At 29.6% G+C, this 17,636-nt stretch overlaps 1 protein-coding gene across 2 annotated transcripts; it reads left to right on the forward strand.

Moving 5' to 3' along the window:
• Nucleotides 1–5,919: 5,919 nt before the first annotated feature.
• On the forward strand, nucleotides 5,920–6,718 carry LOC123300985. 2 transcript variants are annotated; one of them, XM_044883684.1, is made up of 2 exons: nucleotides 5,920–5,978; nucleotides 6,038–6,718. In XM_044883684.1, the coding sequence occupies exon 2, from the start codon at nucleotides 6,039–6,041 to the stop codon at nucleotides 6,531–6,533; it is 495 nt and encodes a 164-aa protein (XP_044739619.1). In that variant the 5' UTR covers nucleotides 5,920–5,978; nucleotide 6,038; the 3' UTR covers nucleotides 6,534–6,718. The 2 variants fall into 2 exon arrangements, with proteins under 2 accessions (XP_044739619.1, XP_044739620.1); XM_044883685.1 differs by having other exon boundaries at nucleotides 5,930–5,970.
• Nucleotides 6,719–17,636: the final 10,918 nt, after the last annotated feature.

Consider the following 17,636-nt stretch of genomic DNA (forward strand, 5'->3'; position numbering starts at 1 on the left):
TCCTAGAATTATCTTTTTTTTATCATATCCTATCCTAGAACTTTCTTCAATTGTTTATGTATAAATATTATTGAAAATTAAGCAATTTTTAACTTCTTTTGCCCAGAGATATTTTTGGTTTTTTTCACTTTATTTTACTCTAAATATCAGTTCATTAATTTAAATTTGTAAAATCGGTCTGCCCTACATATTGAGAAGCGACGTTGACTAACTAAGGTTAGTATGATGTTTCTCAGGAAAGACTCGTTCGATTTGTCGCTTGTGTTATAACCTTTGACAAATTGTGTAGTCAAAAATCAATTTTTTTTCGTTATGTCTGTCTTGAAGCTAAGCGCCTCGATAGGGGACTGTATCAACTCATGATGTCGTTCAGACTCATTTGCAACGTGAGCAGTCATCACTTAAAATGAGTTAGGTATATCTAGACAGATAATGTACGGAAAAAATTATCTTGATTACATGGATTTTTCGCCTGTGTTATAGCCTATGACATATTGGATTGGTTTCATTCTGGGGTAAGTCTACTTATAACTGGGTTGACAAATTGCCTAATTTTTCTTTTTAAATTTTTTTTATTTTCTTTTTTAAATATATTAATTTTAATTTGTAAAATCGGTCTGCCCTACATACTGAGAAGCGACGTTGACTAACTAAGGTTAGTATGAAGTTTCTCAGGAAAGACTCGTTCGATTTGTCGCTTGTGTTATAACCTATGACAAATTGTGTAGTCAAAAATCAATTTTTTTTCGTTATGTCTGTCTTGAAGCTAAGCGCCTCGATAGGGGACTGTATCAACTCATGATGTCGTTCAGACTCATTTGCAACGTGAGCAGTCATCACTTAAAATGAGTTAGGTATATCTAGACAGATAATGTACGGAAAAAATTATCTTGATTACATGGATTTTTCGCCTGTGTTATAGCCTATGACAAATTGAATTGGTTTCATTCTGGGGTAAGTCTACTTATAACTAGGTTGATATGGTTAATTCAGATGGACCTTCAGAAATATTTATGCATAAAGATTATTGTAAATTAAGCAATTTTTATTTATTCCTTTTCTTTTTGAAATAATTGAATTTTTTTCCAGAGATATTTATGCTTTTTCATCTCCGACATTGTCATTTGTATAATTCTGTGTTTGTGTTTTGTAAAATTAATATCCTATCCTAGAATTATCTTTTTTTTATCATATCCTATCCTAGAACTTTCTTCAATTGTTTATGTATAAATATTATTGAAAATTAAGCAATTTTTAACTTCTTTTGCCCAGAGATATTTTTGGTTTTTTTCACTTTATTTTACTCTAAATATCAGTTCATTAATTTAAATTTGTAAAATCGGTCTGCCCTACATACTGAGAAGCGACGTTGACTAACTAAGGTTAGTATGATGTTTCTCAGGAAAGACTCGTTCGATTTGTCGCTTGTGTTATAACCTTTGACAAATTGTGTAGTCAAAAATCAATTTTTTTTCGTTATGTCTGTCTTGAAGCTAAGCGCCTCGATAGGGGACTGTATCAACTCATGATGTCGTTCAGACTCATTTGCAACGTGAGCAGTCATCACTTAAAATGAGTTAGGTATATCTAGACAGATAATGTACGGAAAAAATTATCTTGATTACATGGATTTTTCGCCTGTGTTATAGCCTATGACAAATTGAATTGGTTTCATTCTGGGGTAAGTCTACTTATAACTAGGTTGATATGATTAATTCAGATGGACCTTCAGAAATATTTATGCATAAAGATTATTGTAAATTAAGCAATTTTTATTTATTCCTTTTCTTTTTGAAATAATTGAATTTTTTTCCAGAGATATTTATGTTTTTTTTTATCTCTTTCTTATATTTTAGGAATACCTGTCCTGTAATTATATTAAGTGATTTCAAATTTAGGCTGATAGTATTTGGGGATTGTGAATTTTTTTTTTAGAAATTGCGATAATGTTATCCAATTTGTCATGTTCCGGTCACGACAAATTGGATGATTATTTATCTTTTTTTTCTGTTTAAATGTAACCGGATGCACTTAAATAGAAGGAAAAGATCGTGGATTAGGCCTATAGGGGATACCACGTAAAAAAAAACGCGCTGATGTATCCTACCTCAATGGTAGTGTGGAAACGGATACAAATTTCTTTTATAATGATTTTCTTTTACAGTGAGAGTTTTGGGTTACAAATGACAATCTTGGCTAAAAATGCAACGATCTGCCAAAATTTCAAGTATATCCATCGAATATAAATAATATCAACAAACATTTAAACAAACAACAGACTTAACAGCACACGTGAGTATTTGTTTTATGTTTCTTGTAAATAAGTCATCCAAAACAACATTTATCCAACTCAACAAGATTCAATGGATAGGCAAATGGTCAACCGTATCCATTCTCACTTCGTCTATCGGTCGATTTTCAATTTTTCTTTTTTTTGAAGGACCCGGTTCAGGAACTTCTGGAACTTCCGGTAATTGATTCGATGGTCCAGGAATTGGTTCAGGACTATGTAAAATAAAATCTGGCGTTGCGGATCTTGATTTTGTCGAAGCACGAGAAGATGGTCGTCCTTTCCTACGCCCAACAAATGTAGAATCTACTTTTACTAACGATTCCGCAATCCTCATTCTAAAATGTAAAAGATCCAAAATATTTTTCTTTGACATTTGTAGTTTCATGGCATCTGTTCGATACTCGATCCATGAGTTCGTTATAGCCAAATCCACTGCATGAAATATCATTCTTGATGTCCATTTTCGCGATTTTATATAAATGCGATAAAGACTGATCAGTCTATCAATAAGATCGACTCCCCCCATTCCGTTATTGTATTTTTTAACAATTTCTGGTCTAGTAACTTGAATATACTTTTTTTCTTTGCTATCCCATCTCTTCACCGTATCTTCTTCACCTATCCCAACAAAAGTTGAAGCAAGGACAACACTTCGATTGTCTTTCCATTTCACAAGGACTACGTCTTCCTCTTTATTGCAAATTTCTTGCGAATGTCCTCTTTCTTCTTTTTTATCAACAAGGAACGGAGGGTTTTGAAACCAATTTACCCGAACTGTACATGCTGCGTAAATGTTTTTAGATATTAATTCTCGTAAAAGTGTGTATGACGAGAAATAATTATCAAAATATAGATAATAGCCTTTGTTGTCAAGCCTTTTTGCTAACTGTAAGACAACCGTAGCACCAAAACCGTACATTTTTAAGGACTTTTCATCAAGACCGGTTGTAGATCCCTGGTATAAAATAAAATCATAACAAAGGCCGCTTTTGGAACAGAATAAAAACAGTTTTACGCCCCATGGGTTTGGTTTTCCTTTAATGTATTGCTTCATGGAAAGCTGTCCTCTGAAAGGCACTATTTGTTCGTCTATACACACTTCTTGTACTAATCCCAGTTCCAACATTCTTTTTTTAATACAATCGAAAATGGGCCGCACTTTATAAAATTTGTCGGTATTAGTACCTTTTGCCAAATTATCCACCAAGTGCAAATTATTCCGGAGTTCGTAAAATCGATTTCGTGTCATGTTTTTTGTGAAAAAATCAACACATAGGCTCGTATCCCAGTATAAGCTTATACGAGGAAATTTTAGTGATCCCATTGCTATGTGTAGACCAAAAAGTATTTTCAGTTCCTTTGCACTGCAATGTTTAAATCTCGTATGTCCCTTTTGAACAGTGTACATATTCGTATACATTTCCATTTGTTCAAAAAGCTCGTCAGTAATATATTTTGAAAAGTATTGTATTGGTGACAATAATTCGATTTCCTCATCGATTTCAGCCAGCAAAATACAACTTTTCTGGTGAAGTTTTTGTTTCGCCAATATATTTTTGTCTTTGATTTTGAAGTTGATGGAGTATTTGGATCGGAATTTTCTTGGTTGGGTTCATCTTCTGGAATATCTTCTTCAAAATCATTGAGATTTTCACGCTCATTGTTACGAACAACATCAGCTCCTACTCTTACGATATTTTGGCGAATTAAATATTCATCATTCATAATATCTAAGTCATTTATTTCGTCGTCAAAATCTTCATCGTCCTCTAACATTTCAATATCAGACACATCATCAGCTTCTAAAATTTGTAAAATTTCAGACGAAGTTAATTGTTGATTGGCCATGGCACGTATGGAATCTATATGACATAAAACAATAAACTGTCAGATATAACAACTATTCATAACCAATGTACAAAATATTGTACATCAATTTTACATTGAAAATTCGTCCATGAAAAATTTATAAAAGATAACTTACCTATTATATTTCAATTAGTTAAATATTTAACTATTAATTTTTCTCAAAAATTAATCAAAATTTCCACGAAAAAAGAATGAAAAACACAAATAAAATAAACAAAGCATGAACTCTCAGAACACTAACACAATTGGGCTGTTTTCAACAAGTACAACTTTTTATAATAATACCAAAAAACTGTGAATAGTGACAATTCTTATTCGTAAGTATCTATCCTTTGAAATTTAGTATGATATTTCAAGTTTGATCTCGTTTCTCATTAAATTGTGTACATTAAAGTTTATGTACAAAATATTGTACAAAAGTTGTCAATGAGGGTCTAATTTTTCAAATAAGTCAGTAGTGAAGAGGTTAAAAAAGCAATAAACTTTCAAAAATATCCTGATTTTAAATTTAGTATATATTATCGACCTAAGAAACCTGGCTGCAATAGATGTATTGATTATATAATGTATAAAATTTATAACGCCAACAATAATCTTGTCGATATGGAAAAAGATTATTTAAGCTAGACTAACACTTGGTTCGTTTGTACTTCAAATAACTGCCAGTAAGACGGAAAAAAATAATTCCAAACATAAAACTATTTGCATAAATTTAATTATAATGTTTACAATAAATTGTTCATAGTTATTATTTTGTTTTAAATTTATTCTCATTAATTTGTTCCCTAATGCGATGCAAGAAATTTATAGATCAAATTAGTTGTGAAGTCACATTGCAAAAACATGTTGGAGTCACCGAAATTTTTACCCCAGGTGACGTTCTTTTTGTCTTAAATTGGGGCATACTTTTTCCTGTAAATCTTGTTGAAGCTTCTCTCGCTCGTTACTACAATACAAGTGAAACTTCTTATGAAAAGTGTAACGCCATCGAAATATCGATAATGCTGCATTTTCTTAGCACCCTGATACAAACGAAGATAGTTAAGTCTAGTCGTTAGTTCAATGATACATGTTCACTATAGGAGTGTTATCCTAATTCATCTATATTAGAAATATATGGTGCGAAGCTAAGTTATATGGGAAATTTTTAAATTTGGTCATGGCTAATATAGTTTTTCTGAATGTTTAACTGATTAACTGACCAGGAACTATTTGTCCTCTGGTCAGGTGGACGTAGGTTCTTCAAGAAATTGCACTTTAAACAAGCTGTTAATATGAATGCGACAGTCCACAACGAAGTATAGCATAGAGGCTACATGCAAGCTTTGTGCACAAGAAGTCCTGGTATCAACTGAAGATATTTTGATTTGGATTTTCGGTCTCCTTACAAGAACTTTCTATGAGAAATTCAAAAGAAGTCTACAACGATATTCCTTAATTGCCTATGAAATGTTACTTGTTCAAACATAAGCAAATTTGTTGCATTAACAAATCGACGAAAATTATTTTTCTACACGGAATTACAATAGAAAAACGATATGACGTACTAAAAAATAAGCTTTGCTTAGATATAAAAGAACAAAAGAAAGTATTTAAAATAAATAAATCGCATTATTATAGTTTGATTTATGTAGGTATTATTTACAACTGGAAAATTCTTGAAAGGAAATTATTTTTTGTATAGAAATTCAAGAAGTGTTTCAAATGATTAGAAGTATAAATATTTGTGTGAATTTTCTATCCAAGCATCAGTTGAGTGAATTTTCTTCGATAGAGCAGTAAATTGTCGTTATCTTAATTAATTACAAGTAATCAAGTAATATAAATAAATTTTTGTAGCGTTAATAAAATCTAACTTATTTTTTTCCGTTTCAGTATGTTTTGGAAGGAAGTTTTTTTAACGATCGCTACTCTCAGTGTAGTTTGGTCACATCCACATAGTAATAAATATTTAGAATCTCTTAGCAGTGAAGAACATGATCCACAAAAGTTACAAAGCAGTGAAGAACATTTTGATTTAAATTTCAGTGCTACTTTTGCAAAATCACTTGTTAAATTGTATCGTTGGAGTGAAATAGAAACTACAGACATAGATAAAGATAAATTAATCGAAATAATTTATGAGAAAATAAATTTATCGAAAGAACTTTGTAATCACAGACCCACCACGGAGGAGAAATTTGAAAATGCAGTAAAGAATATACTTAACGGAGAGTTAAAAAAGGTATTCGTAAAAATGTTTAACTCAGAGAAATTAATTGAAAAAGTTTCCAATGGAGACACAGAATATTTAGAAAACACGAATATAGTGGAACTTAGACAATTTTCGAATTATTTAAGTTTTATGATTATCATCCATTCATTCAAGTAGTTGGAAACATTGAAATATGTATGTGAGACACATCTGGACATGGACACAAAACTATCTGGATTTTTCTATCAACAACGTTTACTCTAATATTTTAATTTCGTGAATAATAAATAATTGTGACTAATCAATACATAGATTTAAAATTTTGTGACTTTTAATTTGTTTTCAAGTTAAAATAAATTATTAACCAGTTAATTTTTTTTGTCTAAAATAATTTTCCAATTTTACTCCATCTGCTCCATTTAAAGAAAGAGGTTTTTAACATGTATTTACGGACAACATTCTTTCGGCATGGTGAATAATATCAATTTTATTGGATGGCTTCCATTTTCCTCCGTATTGAGATTACGAGATCGAAGAAAAAATCTACTCAACTCCTCACTCATTTAAATGATTGCATTATTTTGGACAAAGTGCTTCTTCCATTAAAGTGATAACATCTGTTTATTCAAAATGTCTCTCATCTACATGGTAACTTGTTATTGAATAACCCTGTACGTATTGTGTATTTATAAAACGAAAATTTATGGATAAAGTCACTTGAGTATAAAAACAATATTCCTAAATCCAGACTATAAAACAAATCCCTAGTATCGGTAAACCGCGTCTCGTTCACTATCAAATGTCGCAAAGTTTTTATATTACATACCTACGATATAATAATGATATCTAAAAAGTACTTACCGATATCGACTATACGCTCTCACAATGATATAAAACCAATAAGAACCATATATTTTTAGTTGGGTATAATAACAATGTATCTACCACATTTAACTTTTTCTAAACTTCGTTCAAACGGTCGCAATTATTTTTTAAATTTTAATGTTAACTACCCATAATGACCTTTTTTGTGCCGTAACTATGCCGGAGAGTCGCACATAGAAAAGGAAATAGATTCGTGAATGATTGATACACCAACGTTTTATTTCTGTGATCATAATTTCTAATTACTACAAATTTCAAAACTTGCAAGAATTACCATTTAAGCAATCACAGAAATCTGTCCAGGCGGAGTGAACTTCCAAAAATAGAAAATAACAAACATAATTAGATACTGCACCTGGGTGTAATCAGTTAATGGAGACAGACGAACACTAGTTTTGTCAACACAGCAAACGCTCCATAATAATGGAATACAATTTTCTGAGGAAATCTAGAATAAGCAGTAAAGATATTATGAACTTTGCTCAAAGCTGGAAGCAACGGTCGTTTTTTTAGTGGTCCACTGGAAACTATTTGCTTCTACTTTTCAAAAAAAATTGTCGTGGCTTATCAGCAACCGTCTGTGGCTTATCGGCACGGTAGACAAATGACTTTACAAATACCCAAGGAAAATAATCTAATAGGGTTAGATTACACGCTCTTAGGGATTCATTAACAGGTAAATTAAACAAATCAAATTATCAAACAAAAAAGTGTAGCCAACTGAAAGATGCGAACCTTCAAAAAACACTTTCATATTATTTTAAGGGATAAAACACGGTAATTAGCGTGGCAAAATGGACCACTAATAAAGCTCCAAGTGAGAGTATGTGGTGTAACGAACTGAACCAATGAGCAACCTTACCAATTTAGAAACAATATAAGAAGCATTTTGAATCTATTGAATACTTTCCAAGATTTATATCTATACTTTTTAGAAAAATCAATTGTACGAATGAATATATTCAACTTTATGGTAGAAAAATATCTTCTTACATCGAAATATATTACATATATATCTACATAGAAAATAAGATATCAATCTTAAGCACTCAATACACTATGCATGCACAAATATTCGAGCATAAAGTCGAACTTAAATGTTTGTTTCATATAGGTAATCGACTTTCTTGTAATATGTTATATACTAAGTGAAATTTATTAGGGGAATTTCTTTGTTTATGGTTTATGTCTTTAAACTAAGAGAATATTTGCATGCAGGGAAAAGTGGTCCAAGACGATTTACCGCCTCGTTAAAGATCGACAATTTTTTATTGAATTTGTTAGTTATCGTCCAAAAAAATTCGAATCTTCTTGTTTGCTTATTCATTTTTCCTGATAAAAGTGAATTATTTTCATGCCGTTTCAAAAAAATGCGGATTTTCCACAAGGGTCGATGATTTATGTGATCAAGGTTAACGATTCTACAAAACGTTAAGTGAAGAGCATAGAAGAAATTATTTGTATTCTTTCTTCATTTTCTATGTTTCTCGAAGAAATATGAATTGTTGTAAAGTTCAACAAGTATCTACACGGACAATTCTGAAGTATGGTTCCAAGTAAGTTTCCTTGGGTTTTGATGAACAGCTTTGATTCCATTTATTATTTTGTAGACTCATAATCACTTAGGACATTGTATTATATTGATTATAAGAAGAAAAATACCTTGTTGCATTAACTTTGTACAAAGTCTTGAAAATTTGAAACTTACCCAGACCTATATATAGACTTAGACAAAGAGACTTAAACAAATTACCATTTTAGGAAAACCAAAATTCAAGTTCAAAATTATTGTAAATTAACTCTAATTAGTGGCAACGTTTGAAATATTTACATGATTTTAGAGTTCATTGCCAGGCAAATCAAGAACTGATCGTTACATATTTCAAAATATGAACTAAAGAAATCATAAATTAAGCATATCTCAAATGGTTCCATATAATAAACAGTCGAATCCTTAGGAGACCGTAGAACTTAATGAAGAACTGGGCTGTGCAAAAATCCTGCTTAATGTATTTTACAATACCTAATAGTGAATAAAAAATTTATACTTTTTTTTTTACAAATAGAAAAATTTGTTTAAAAAAGAAAAATATGTGTATGTTAACCAGAAACATGTATTATAAATTGAATTATACAAAATTGGCTTGGCGGTATTGGTTGGTATTGGTCGGTTGGTGAATAGAAAAACCATAATGTATTCAAACCATGCTTTTACCTCAAAACTTTTTATGTATATGTATATTTTTATTAAGTTATTTATTTATTTATATTGTATAGGTGTATGCTTTGGTTATTCAATGTACAGGATGGTACAAAGACGTTCCCGTATAAACGGCTCACAAATTACAGGGAAACATTTTCGAGCTTTTCAAATATTAACGATATTTCGCAAAAAAAGACTTAATCTAAATAGTCCACAGTTTCTTTGGTTACTTGAACTGCCTGGTATTTGAATCTGAAGATCTCTCAACCCGTATCACTCTTGGTCGAAATTTGAAAGAGAGGGAAAAGCCATAGGAGCCTTTAATGTCCTTCCATTCAGGAGCCCTTAATATTTAAAAGTTTTAAAAGCCATCGGGGTTGCAAAATTTTTATCAAAAAGACTGATAATAGCACTTGAAAGCCAATTCACGATTTACTATCACCACAAGCGATTTTGTAAGAGCATTTCATTAAATATTATTGGAACTCTGTTCGTTATCGCGCGTTGGACTGACATGTTATCGTTACTTTATTATCTTGAAATATTAAAGGTATATTCAACGAGGACAGGTCTTGTATTTCCGGAGCACACTTCTCATGCGTATGGTCGAATCCTATCCAAGTTAATAGATTTTTTCTTTTCAACCTTTAATGTTTTTTAAATTAAATTTTTTTAAATAAAAAATACTTAATTTATATAGAAAACATAATTCATACCGAGTGTGCCATGACAGTTCTGGGCATTAGTATTCTTTTTGTTATTTGGTACATCTTGTAAACTTTAACTATTATTTTTATTTCATTGTATTTATTATTTTATTTTCATTGCAAACACGTTCATTTACATTTTTGTGTAAATTTACCAAAAAAAAAAAAAAATTTACAAGGTACAAAGCTTTTTACAACATGCAACCAACGAATAGTATTACAAAATTTGTTGTATACATAAATATTATTCCATGTTTTACCACAGAAAATAAATTATTTAATTCAATTATTAAATTCTATACATTTTGATAAAAAAAAGAATTTCTGATAAAAGCAAAAAAAGTGGTACTCTTCTGGATAATTAAGTTAATTTTTTTTCAAATATATGTCTCAGGTATAAAGACAGCGTTCATTTTGGGAGTCGAAAATTTGTATAGGTGTAGCTTTCAAGGGAGTACCTTTTAAGTCTATGCACTTTGAGCAATGGTTATTGTGTTACCTAACATTCTTTTCAATTTTTTGATTGCACCTCCAGTTTAAAACTACGAATATCTAATTTCTTTTCTCTAGACAATGCGTCCGTAATCCAAAACTATAAAATTTTCAAATTTTTGAGCTATCGATACAATACCGAATGTTTCGGAAAGCCGACAATGTTTTATAAGAATAATAAAAAAGCAGTGGGACAGTTAACAAATTACACTCAAGTTTTTGATTGGTTGTAAATAAGTAAATATTTACGTTAGCTTTATTCCTATCTGGGTTAAGCCACTCTTAACTTTGCCACAGGAAAATCATTCGGTGAAACAAAAGGTCATTCTCTCATCTAGAAAATACATAAAGATATTAATCTTCAATTTTTATAGACACTATTGTGCTTTTTGAACCAAAAAATTAACACTTATATGAGTAGTATAATAAGGGGACAAAAACCTTTGGGAAAGGTTTTTTATACACCAAAGAGTCAATAGAAAAACTATAAAATTTATAGCGTATTGACTGTGATAACATTTTGTGTGTAAATAATTCTAAATTTCGATCGTTATTAAGTAGAATGGGAATTATTTGTGGTTTGAATTGGAATTGGTCATATTATGAATCATAACGTGCAAAACTTAATTTTACTTTACGTATACAGAAAAAAAAATATATACATTGTGGCAAGATTATTTCTTTTCTCCAAAAAATAGTGATTAAAGACAAAAACTGTTTTATCGAGGTTAAGTTATGAACTACACTTAAAGCTCCGTTGGGTTTAACTGAAATAGACCTTATAACTGAAATAGACCCGTTTTGCACTAAAGGATGAATGGAAACAAACCCCTCTCCCCTTTATTTTCTCTTATAGTCGAGTACTTTCCAATATGGAAAAAAAACAAATTACCTATATTTAGGAACATATTTTCGTGACAATCAATTCAATTTAAATTCATAGTTTGAGACAATTATAAAAGAATTGAATGAAAACTTTTTTTCGAAATGGGTATAAGATTATTTAAAAATGCTTCCTGTCGATAATAATCAAATAATATGAGCAGAGAGCTCTCAATGTCATTCTTAGCTTTATGATTACAAATCTCATTATAATCTGATACAAAATGTTATGTAAATAAATAAATAATTTTATGTAATTCTTTCTTTACACACAATTTACTATCAAGTACTTTTTGAACAGGATTCTCATTTTATGATAATAATAAGTGTATGTTGTATTATACAACATTAAATCTACATAATATTATTGAAAAAGACGGAAAGTTTGTTAGGAAAAGCGATACTGACTATTTATACAAGAGTTTATAATTGTTGAAGTGAAATCTTCTCTAGCCGCATTGAGCAATTTTATTAGAATAGTTTTTTGGTAGAATGTACAAATTTTAGCTTGGACTCGTCATCGTCATTTTGAAAGCGACATGCTTACCACGTAAGCGACTTTGTTCACAAATAGTTCTTAGATGGGAGACTGATTAAAAACAATGTGTGCTGTTGTCTTTTTATTGTTTATAATAGTTTTTTATACAGCCACTGTATATTTTATATACAGTGTGATCAGTTTAAAAAGATTTGAAGGAATTAAACCAAAAATTTTGTAGGTATCATTTTTTAACATTCTCGTCGATACCTAATTCAAAGTGTTTTCACTCAAAACAATAATCACATCAAGTCAAGAGTTATTATGGGTGGATTTCTTCCATCTTCTGGTTGGTTTCTATTTTGAGAACCAATCGATCGATTTCATTTTTTCTATCATGTTGAATAGATAATTTTATGCCCTTTCAAATGATGTACAACAAAGAAAGGGATGCCATTTCAAATTTCAAAGTTGGGATGGCTAGGTGCGAATGGGTGAAACTTATGATTCTCTAGTACCATTTTTGAACTTCCTGCTCAATATCTAAATCGACGTGTTTCCACTCAAAACAATAATCATGTCAGGTCAAGAATTATTAAAGGTGGATACTTTTGAAATGATCACACCTTATAAAAATTGCGCTTCCGTATGTTTATGGCAGAAAACTTCAAAAGTAGTCGAAAGATTGACTAGAAATTTTGACATGTCGTTGTATTTATTTTCTAGAGTGTTTATACATATGGAAAGGAATTTTTTAAAATAACTATAAGGATGCAAGTCATATAAATGTCAAATGTGTTTCTGTGTGTGGTTTTTAGTTACTCTACTAATAATTAATAATTAATCAGACAAAGCCACAGCGAAACGTGTCGGGGTTTAGCTAGTATGATAATAGTTTCAAAATATGCAAATTATAAATATTATAATTAATTTAAAAACATATATTTCGATCGGTTATCTCCATGACAGCCTTTCATTTTGGTTTTTTGATTTCAATATAAATATCCATTTAAACTATTTTTGAATTAATTAAGTATCTACAATTCATAATTTCCTGAAAAACCTAATGGAACGCCGCAAAATTTAACAAAAACAAAACGCTTGCTGACTAATTTAATCCAAGTTCTCAATGCTCATTACTTTACTACTAATATTATGATAATATAGTCTATTACAAAGGTTTATTTATAATAGTAAACTCAAAGGACATATCATCCTTGTATAACAATAAAGAGATATATATTATTGTCGTCGTCCATCTTTTTAGTGTCAGCATCATTTCACATCATCAGGATATTACACAATGGTGATGTAGAAAGAACTGTATATGTATACACTACTGACTACTGACTACTGACTACATTTTAATGTGTTTACGGTCATTACATTTTATAACAAAATATCATTGTTATTGTTATTGTTATATAATTTATAAATATTATATGGATATAAAGTGCTTGTGATTGTATCTATTTGATGAGAGGTTGAATTATGGGAAAAAAATTGGATGGTAGTTACTGAGACATTGGCTAGAATCAGCTTCATCTGTAAACTCATCATAGACCATAGAGTACTAATACAAAATAATTTTATATGGTACTGCTCCTGTAGGGGATCTTCTAGAGGACCTAATAAAAAGTTGTCCAGCGGTGAGTACCAAAAAAAAAATTCAAGTGGTCTAAAATATCGAAATAATTTTCAGAAATCTTATTCCTTCGATTAATGCCTGGGGAAAATATCAAAAAAAATTGTGTTATAATTCTAAACCGATCAGTCCAGCCATTTTCGAGAAATCTTATTCACCGATTTTGAAAACACTGTTTCGAAAAAACTCGTTTGAAGTTTCAAAAGACGTTTACACTCGTTAAATTTTCTTTTACTTTCCAGAGCCATAAAATGAACCCTTGGTGTCATGAATTGTCTCCAATAAACAGTTGTTATTGTCTGGGAGCCATTCTTCTCCCAAGTTTTACAAGTTTCAGAGTTCGTGTAAGGCTTGTGGCACTGTACCACTCATACACAATAAATTTCCCATAATTAAGCTATACATAGAAAACACTATCAATATTAGACAGTTCAATTGTTGTTGAAAATTTCAATAAGCGCTTTCATACACAGATCAGTGCATTTATTGTTGAACAATACAATCAAAAAGTTGTCAAAACATAAAAATTTTAAAATTGGAAAATTATTTTCTTTTTTATGCCATTTTTCGGAAACTAATGTTGCGGGAACAATACCTGTATAACTGTGGGGTCACCAATAGCTTTAAGTAGCGGGAAGGTTTGATTTTTAGTATAAGGAATAGAGAAAAAACGAACAGATTTTTTATAACATAAATAAAATTTATTCAAAAAACATTTAACAAATATAAAAATCTATACATAGCCACTAGAATTTTACTACTAATAAATACATTCAAATAGAAGCAATTTTCTTGTTATATAAATGAAATTATGTTAGTACCATAATTACACCATAAAAATTAGTAATACAATATTATTTTTATAAACCATAATTAAACAATATTAATCTTATTTCCATTATTTCAAGAAATGAGACAAATTGTCAAAGAATTATGGTTGAAGAAGGGTTTAATAAATATTAAATAAGAAAGAAGTCAAGAGAAGAAATTCCATTTCCAAAACTTGATACTCCATTATAAATAATTCCAATAATATACGGGTATAGCCATAATATAAAATATCACAGTAAAATATTTCTAATGATACGATCCAAAAAGATCTTCTGAATATTTAACATTGATACTAAGGTCATGTGCTTGCTCCAAAGTTAACCATTTATAATCGGTGAAGAATTTGAAACGACTTTGTGGATTGTCATCATTTCTGTAAAAAAATTAAATAGAAATTTAGAATCAATTCGAATAGTTTATTTTAAAAGTACTAAAGATACTGTAGCTACAACAAAAAACTGATTTCCTGGGCTCAAGAATATTTTTTTAAAAAATAAATTTTTTTTACACCATAAAAAAAATTTCTAATGTTCAGAAATTGTTTTTTTCCGAATAAGCTTGAGAATTAAGTATAAAAGTATTTTGGTCTTTCGAAAAATAAGACAGAGACAATAAGACTTTTAGCCAATAAGATAGAGTTTTTACTAACGGTGTCAGAATATTTGACACGATTGGATCGCATATTCTCTTCAGAATTTATGTTATGTGAAGAAATAATTTCACGACTCAGATACATGAAATTGTAAAACCATTAGAAATAGTGACGGATGGGTCCTTGTGACTTGAGCGAAAAACAATTTTAAAAAGATTCTATTTAAACAATGGGGATTCTCCCAATGAGTATATCAATAGCTTTCGACCACCTTCGCAATATTTATTTGTCCTATATGTCTCGATTCTTCTCTCGAAAATTTCAATTATTTTCGTACGTTTCTATGTGCAAAAGCCCAAAATTTAAAAAAAAAATTTTTTTTAACTTACTTTTCATTTTCACAAAAACTATAATTTTTATAATGTTTCACAATTGTTTTAGCAACTGAGTATTTTGAGATTGAATGTAGAACCATTTTGATTTTTGTTTTTCGAAGTTAACACACAAAAAGACAAAAAAAAGATCAAACGAAAGAATTCAAAGTTCGGTATGTGACTGGCAATATGGGTTATTAGCAAAGTGCGCAAAGTGAAATTGTTGAGAATTACGTGTTGTAAGTAAATAAATAAAGTTTAAAGCGCAAATGGTTTACCCAAAAGCCAGTCGAATACGAACAAGTGTACAAGTAAACTGCTTCGATTCGAACTAACTGTTAACTAAATTCACTTTTCATTCGCATTTATATACAAAATTTTACTAAAAATAAAAATTAGTAGTTTTTTTTTATCAATTATATTGACAGGTTTTTTTCCGCGAAATTATAGATTAAATTAGTAATAAATTTGTATTAAAACCAATAAACGAATGGGTATTGAAAAAGACAAGTATATAATGTTTTCCTTGTCTTAATCACATCTAAATACGATTATACAAAGAAGCTTATTTTGTCCGATGTGCGGTGTTCGGTGTTCTTCTGTTTAAAGTATGAAATAAATAAATTTTAAAAAAAACGACTGCGTTAAACTAATCTAAAAAGAAAGAAACAAGTCCAGTAGTTACATAGCGACTTTTACAGTCGGTGCCCATTATTGGGAAGATTTGAGCAGGTTTAGATTTTAATGGGTGCCGATAGTTAAAGTCGCTATGTAAACTGCTGGATTTGTTTCATTCTTGCCAGATTTTATTTAACGCAGTCGGGTTTTTTAATTTTTATTTTATTTATGACTCTTTAGTGTCCCGCCCCAAAAAATCCTCAATATTTTACCATATTAAAAATTTTAAAGCCAATTTATTATTCTTAATTAAATTTAATCATTTAACTTGTATATATTTTTGTAATCCCCTTTTAATTTCCTTCATTTTGATACCTTACTCGATAAGTTTGGCTAATTTTTTTTATAACGTATTGCTATTTCACGCCGAAAATATGCTGTTTTGTCTTTTTCTCAAAACCTATGTAAGGACACCCGGGTTTTCAAGACGAATATAACGATTTACTGTCAAAAACCATCGATCTGTTTGGAAAATTGGAGATCTCTCATCCTTAACTGGACTTAAAATACTTTTTCGAAATTTTTAACCTGTAAATTTTTCAACAAGTTTCACCGGGTTGTATTATAGTTTAATATAGTAATTTGATTTATTATTGCACATTATACACAATGAATAATGTACTAATGCATTTATTTACAATATATTTCCAAATATACAATTATCGCCTTATTTGCTAAATATTTACTTAGTTCAGTTTCGAAAAAAATCGAAAAATACCACAATGACTTCAACGTATCATGACTAAAACATTCAATAAATGAATGTTATGGTTTTTCGGTTTAGTGGTTTTTATGGCTTTGAAAATTTTATTTTATTAAATAATTCAAAAGGAAATAGTCGGTAAAAATTATAATAAATAATTGAAATAATAAAAAAATAATTTTATTATTAATGTATGCATGTGTGTGGAGCTTATCAAATTACTCCCCAAGGAAAGAACCTAGAAATTTCAAATTTTTACTTTGCTTTTAGCTCTAAGCTGAAAATACTTCAAATTTTCTCGAACAACTTCGCAATAAAAAAACTAAGCGTTTTATGGCCTATGTATTCAATCAAGACCCTTTGATGGTACGAAAAAGTTGTGGAAACTATTTTAAAAAATATCGATTTTGTCAATAAATCGGTACTGCTTATTATAATTATTACATAATTATTTTATATATTTTTTTTGCATATAAGATATATTAAACGCAATTATTCCAAATAATTTTGAAACATATTATTATCACTTCATATTTTGATTACACACCGGATAATAAGTATTTAGATAATTAATGGTCGCATGCCAATATTTATTAAATACTGATATCGTTATTGATTGTATTACTTATGTTACTTGCTAAATGCAAAATTCTTTAGATTACCAATTAAAAATTGTTTTTAATTTTTATTTTATAAACAATTAGTGTTAATTTTTAATAAACAAATATTATCAGTTTTGGATTAATTATGAATCCAGTAAAATATTACAGCTATAAGGCAACCCATCTCTTGAGTAAGCTTATAACTGTA

Source organism: Chrysoperla carnea, chromosome 5 (genome assembly GCF_905475395.1).
Source record: "Chrysoperla carnea chromosome 5, inChrCarn1.1, whole genome shotgun sequence".
In the NCBI taxonomy this organism is placed as follows: domain Eukaryota; kingdom Metazoa; phylum Arthropoda; class Insecta; order Neuroptera; family Chrysopidae; genus Chrysoperla; species Chrysoperla carnea.